The following is a 6,903-nucleotide window of genomic DNA, read 5'->3' as shown; positions in this document are numbered from 1 at the left end:
TGAACTGTTTAGGAAACCCAAGGACTGGCAGCAACCTTGCCCAACTCATTAGCATAACCATACAAGGTTAGGAGCGCCGCCAGCAACTTGGGCTTTTGTATTATTTTAACTTATTGTCTAATAAATAAATCCATACTTGCAACATCTTGTTTGTGTCGTCAATACCACGGAGAGGAGTAGACTCGTGTGACGAGGATGGCTTCAAAAAGGTGGAAATGTACAAGAAGTACACCAGGCGTAACCATAGTGGCACCGTCCCGACTGGACCCAATCTACTATACAACACAATACTATTTATCGTGGAGTACATACGGGTGAAAGCTAATGCTGCCTTGAGGGTCGAGCAGTTGGAGTCCCGCCGCCATAAGAATTTTAATTCATTTGTGGTGAGAGTACCAACTCAAAATCTGTCGATTTTCATGAAGGAGGACTTTTAGTCGAAGGGTGTCACGTTTCGGCGTTTCCGAGGAGGGTTACCGGACACCCACATTGCGTTACACGTCGCGGTCTATACGTGTAAATAAATAAATAGTGATAGTGTTTTATTATCCGCTCACGCGATTCATGCGTCTCTGGAAGCATACCACACCTAGAGGTGCCGGTGATGATTTTATACCGATTTATCGGATATCGAAGTTATAACAGGTAAAAGAACTAATACTAATTGCTATTTCGGTAACTACTCTAGCAAACCATAAAGTTTTTAATGCCTGGGTCTGTCATTTAAAAAAATAAACAACTTCAAAAATACGTCACGACAATCGTGTGTGTTATTTTTTGGGCTGGTGATGTCGGTGTTTATTTATTGAAAACATACCGTAAGTTGCGTTTTTTAAGTTTACCCTGAATATAAAAGTTTATAAACTATACTTTAAGGAGTAATTTCATGGTAAACATTAGAACCACTCAAACGGAATATTATCATATTTACCCAAGTACACCAAAAATTTCATTAGTGCTTTTTAAGTGCAGGATTTGCGGTGTATTACTGCATTTTATTTGAGATGTTTTTGTTATAGTACGGAGGGTATTTATTTAGCAATGCAGAATAATAATTTTTATTTTTAAAAACTTGTATTTAAACTGAATCCTTTTCTAATTTGCGAAACCAAATAGCCGCCATTTTGCGGTAGGATGGGTGCGTCGCGTGAGCGGATATGTATGTTAGTCTACAAGGCATCAATTTATGGTTCTTTTGTAACCTGAAAATAAATAAATAAAACAAGAACTCCATAAATTGTTTTACATTTTAGCAAATAGACAAAAGTTGCTTCGGTGCTTAGTCTTTTATTACGTCGCATTATTTGGGATAACCATACATATACACTTCGGCGGGAATCGGAATTACGTAACCCGTACAATACAAGACTACACTGGCTCTCGGCGTTGTATTTCATCCTCCCTCGTCAGGTCCCTGAGTTCCCGGTCATTAATTTCATTATTACTAGTTAGATACGTAAGTTTGCAAACACGGTCATTTCCTTGATAGCTTAAACCAGCTTGAAGAAAAACAGTATTATATCTACACTCCAAACATAATAATGGCTAAAGAGTGATATAACAAGAATATTAACGTTATAAGACTACACAACCGAATCGCTAATAGTAATTCCGGAGACTTATTTTCTTCTCGCTTTGTATTTTTTATACTATTGCCATAAAATCATCTTTGTGTAAATACGACAGTCCAATTGATTTCTCCAGGTTTTCCACCTTCAACTGCATTTTATGTGTAACTTTATGTTACGTGATTCCTTCGTCCATCTTTGCTCCCGGGCCAGGGCCACGGTCCAGAATTAGCCCCGTTATAATGAATTTTAAGAAAGGCCCAATAGACCGAAAATATTCAATTTCAAAGCCGACAACGCAATTACGATGTCAATACTTTTTTAATAACAAAAGCTGTAGACTATGGTAACACTTTTTCATGAATTAGGCCGTCTAACCGATTACCGATTTCGATTACCATAAAATGTTATAAATGGAATTCTGGCACGAACTCTTGAAGTAAGATTATAGCTTTAAATATTACGAAATATTCTACAACCGCTAATCGCTCAGTTTATAACCACGTCCCAACCTTCGACACGAGACCGCGTTTTCGCGCGTCGTAGGCGTTCATCGAGTTATAAATTTCGGAAGACTATTCCATTCAATTTGTTGCCGCAAAAACGCCCTTAGTCGCATAATCTCTGTATAAAAGCTGTATAAAAGATCTTTTGTGGCATATGACGAATGGCGACATAACTCAACAGGAATTGACTTGGACGGGAAATTAAATAGAATTCTCCAGTACTTCAGTTGAGAGACATTTTCTTAAGTGACTTATTGCTCCGAAGTTTAATTTTGAAAGATGGATGTTGAGCATCAGCTTATGATCAAAGAAAAGGTTCTTACTATCGAGTTGTTAAGTTTTTGCGAAAAAAGTCAAGTTTTTTAAGAAATATTTGTATGGCCTACATATATTTCTCTCGTGAGTTTGGGTGTAATTTGTGGTAGTCTATGTGTGTGTCCATGGCACCCGCGATACAGGGTTTCCCTAGTGCGGGGCTATGTTGAGTGTGTGCGTTATTATTATTATTTTTCGGAGCCCAATTTTCAAAACTTTCAGCCAAACCAAAACGTTTCGACCCCTTTACTGGTCCCACGGTCACGGCTGACTATAGTTTCAGTTTTGAAGGATAAGGATGCTGGTGAAGTTACAGGCGAATGGGACTTGTCAACTTATGTGTCAGAACGAAGGACTCTATGGCAGTGCCCCTCAGATCTTTCCGTTTTAGCCGCTCACGCGATGCGCTCCTCCTACCGCAAAATGGCGGGTATTTGGTTTCGCAAATTAGAAAAGGATTCAGTTTAAATACAGTTTTTATAAATAAAAATGATTATTCTGCATTGCTAAATAAATACCCTCCGTACTACCAACAAAAACATCTCAAATAAAATGCAGTAATACACCGCAAATCCTGCACTTAAAAAGCACTAATGAAATTTTTGGTGTACTTGGATAAATGTGATAATATTCCGTTTGAGTGGTTCTAACGTTTACCATGAAATTACTCCTTAAAGTATAGTTTATAAACATTTATATTTAGGGTAAACTTAAAAAACGCTACTTACGGTATGGTATGTTTTCAATAAATAAACACCGAAATCACCAGCCCAAACAATAACCCACGATTGTCGTGATGTATTTTTGAAGTTGTTTATTTTTTTAAATGACAGACCCAGGCTTTAAAAACTTTATGGTTTGCTAGAGTAGTTACCGAAATAGCAATTAATATTAGTTCTTTTACCTGTTATAACTTCGATATCCGATAAATCGGTATAAAATCATCACCTCTAGGTGTGGTATGCGTCTACGGCTGCATGTATCGCGTGAGTGGTTATATGTAAAAAATTCGGTAGATTATTGTAAAGATCGCTACTAGGTAATTATTAAAATGGCAACACCTAATGTTGCTATGTTTGCCCACCTGGTGTGACAGGTTAGCCAACTGTGTGCAGTGTACGCAGGCGGGGAAAACCGCAAACGGATATTCTTTTTTTTTTAATGACCTTGAATTGCATGTTAATTAAAATTATATCGATCGCGATATATCCGCAGTTAAAGGTATCGAAGTTACGTGTACGGAAGTACACGCAATAAACTGATTATAGTTCCATTGAGTAACATTTTCATTTCTATACCGCCGCAATTATGGAAGACGGTTTCTCCGTAAATGTTTCTCCAGAGCATCCCCTGTATAATAATACCCAAGCGTTTATATAAAAATTTAAAATTACCTACCACACTATTTAGTTAATTGTACCTTAATTGAAGTTTAAATGGCACATTTCGGTTTCACTGGTTTATTTCCAATCGTACCTCGATCAAGATAGCACTATGTATCGTCTAAGCATCGGAGTGTTATTTGTAATTATAACAACGTGTTTTTGCGATGTGGATTTCAGTGACAGAGCGAGAAATTTCAGCATTGAGCTGATCCATTTTACTCAGCTAGAAACGAATGGACATGTTGTCATTTCACCGCTCGGAATCTGGACTCTTATGACTGGTGTTGCATTAGGAGCTACAAGAGATAGCTACAAACAACTAATCCGAGCTTTCATACTACCAAGAAATAAAGATGAATTAATAGAAGGATATAAGAAGCTGACCAATACAGTGTTGACCTCAAGAACTAAAGGAGTTTCATTGACTAGTAAGAATTATGTGTTTTTGGACAATGATTTCATGGTGTATCCTCAGTTTAGACATATAGTTCAAGAAGATTTCGGTGCCATTGTTAAGGTTTTTGATTTCGACAATCCGAACGCAGCCGCTAAGAAAGCAAATAGTTATATAAAGAAATTTGGAAGTGGAGTAGTGGCTAATGTTCTAAAATCTGAAGATTTTGCTGAATCCAGGATGTTGATAACCAACGTCATATCTTTCAAAGGATTATGGAGTTCACCGTTCAATAAATCTGAAACAAGAAGACAGCCTTTCTACAACGAAGACATGGAAAAGATAGGAGAAGTGAATATGATGTACCAAGTGGCTCCATTTCCGTTTTCAAACTATGCTGATATAAAAGCTTACATACTAGAATTACCTTACGGAAATGATAACAAGTATTCCATGTTGGTCATCCTTCCTCACATACATGTAAAGCTAGCAGATGTATATCAAAACTTCGCCAAAGTAACGTTAAAAGATTTACAACAAAAACTCGTAGATGATATTGATATATGGGATTTATCAGACGTAGAAGTTCAATTACCAAGATTCAAGATAAGTACAAACGTAGTTTTGAACAAACCGTTGAATAATATGGGTGTTTTTGACATTTTTGAGCCGGATTTAGCTTCTTTTGAAAAGGTTACTAGTGAAGACATATTTGTGTCAGCTGTTATACACAAAGCAGATATAGATGTAACAGAATCTGGGACGGTAGCATCAGGATCTACTATAGCTAGTATTCAAGATAGGACATTGCCACCTAAATTTACTGCTAATAGACCATTTTTGTACTTTATTATAGAAAGAACTACAACAACTGTAATCTTTGGTGGAGTTTATTCTCAGCCTACTGTTTACTAAGTTGTAATGTTATAAAACGATTATTGCCTTATCAGTTTCTAAGATTTTTTATGAAAATGTTTTATATAGTGAGTAGACTCCCCTTTTCCTACTGTCCTTTCACTCCTATTAAAAGCGGTGCCGTCTCGTAAGGTGCAAATGTAATTAACGTGACTTGAGGTTAGGTTAAAAAGTACATTATGATGATTAAATATAACTAACTTGAGATGTGATTGTCTAAATGTTATGGAAAGATTTTTGTACCTAATAAGTTAATTATTTAGTTTTTATTGATTTTCACCTCTGGATCCTAAATATGTGTATTCTGTGATATAGAAATCAGTAAAAAGACAGAGAGTCCACCCTATGGACAGAGCTAACCGCCGTGTATAGATTGTGATACTAGAGATTATCCTTAATATCGTAAATAAATTAGTAGCCACGGACATAAATACTCTTCTATGCCTGCGATTGTTGGCTCTTCAGTAAATAACAAATATCGGTGATATTTCTCTGTTATCCATCAGCCTTTCAATAATAACAATCGTGTAATAATAGCTTTACAATAGAAAAATACGTTCACCTGTTCTAATTTTAATGATAACGAAAACATGGCACTGCTGTTTCTAGATTATAATTGGCTTATATGATACTTGATATAGAGGGGAAAACAATACAATAACTAAATATAAAAGAAATTCTAGCAAAAAATTAACACAATACGAGACAAAAATCACGGATCCTATCAAAATAAAACAGGGAAAAAAGGTTCAATTGAGATTTAATAAAATAAAACTAATTACGGCCTTACAAAAAATACAGTTGGTTCAATTTTTTGGCATAGTAATAGATGGAAATCGGAGCTTTGCAAATCATATTGATAGCATAAGAATTATGAAGAACTCGGCGGTCAAGCGGTTAGCATGCCTGTCTGTATGTCTGTCTGTGGCATTGAATAGTCTGTATTTTTTGAAGTCAGAGTAAAATGACAGTTTGTTTGCCCGCTTGCAAGCAACTAGTGATTGCTATCGATGAATATTATATCGACTATCGACTGAACGTTGGTTACGCTTATGGCGAATATAAATAGGCTAAATTGTTTCATTTGATTATCATCTGCCCATTGCACATCCATCCACTGGCCACAGGTTCATTTGAATTGTTAATTTTTGTAAATTAATTTATACATAAACGTAATACAAAATGTATAGGACTAAAAATGATTTTGATACTAATAGACCAACTGTCAAAATAAGAATAAACAACACAACAAGAATAATAATAATAACGCACACACTCAACATAGCCCCGCACTAAGGAAAACCCTGTGTTGCTGGTGCCATGGACACACACATAGACAACTACAAATTACACCCAAACTCACGAGAGAAATAAATGTAGGTCATACAAATATTTCTCCAGGCCCGGGAATCGAAACTGGGACCTCTGCATCCATACGCCAACAGAGGCAGTTATTATAACGCAATTAATAATTATTAGTACGTCGTAACATTCACAATTCAGTAATATTTGGTAAAATTTTAACTACTTTCACAATCTATCGATAAAACTGTCGACAACTACTACATGACTATTTAAAATTTTAACAGGCAACCCTGCAAATGGTATTTTACTCCATCTTCAAAATAGACAGACTATAGCTCCCAAACAGATGGATGAATTTTTGTTAATAGTCAATTTATTCGGGATTGTTCATAACTAAGTTTGATGAACATTGGTTCAGCTGTTTAAAGATCATCAGCTCTTTTCCCAGTTACTTTACGGACTTACAGTCTTAAAATTAATATATATTTTACTTACACTTGTCCAATCGACTTGAA

At 35.9% G+C, this 6,903-nt stretch overlaps 1 protein-coding gene across 1 annotated transcript; it reads left to right on the top strand.

Annotated features, from left to right (window-relative positions):
• The first annotated feature begins 3,883 nt into the window (after positions 1-3,883).
• Positions 3,884-5,083, top strand: LOC113227485 (serine protease inhibitor 77Ba-like). Its single transcript, XM_026460423.1, has one exon. The coding sequence runs from the start codon at positions 3,884-3,886 to the stop codon at positions 5,081-5,083; it is 1,200 nt and encodes a 399-aa protein (XP_026316208.1).
• The last annotated feature ends 1,820 nt before the right edge of the window (positions 5,084-6,903 follow it).

Source organism: Hyposmocoma kahamanoa, unplaced genomic scaffold, assembly GCF_003589595.1.
Source record: "Hyposmocoma kahamanoa isolate Upper Pololo Valley unplaced genomic scaffold, ASM358959v1 210, whole genome shotgun sequence".
NCBI classification, from domain to species: Eukaryota; Metazoa; Arthropoda; class Insecta; order Lepidoptera; family Cosmopterigidae; genus Hyposmocoma; species Hyposmocoma kahamanoa.
Note: the sequence above shows the minus strand (reverse complement) of the source record. Positions and strands in the feature narration are given on the sequence as shown.

What these genes read in the sequence shown, in the direction of transcription:
- LOC113227485 (XM_026460423.1), top strand. Translation starts at nt 3,884, where the DNA reads ATGTATCGTCTAAGCATCGGAGTGTTATTTGTAATTATAACAACGTGT.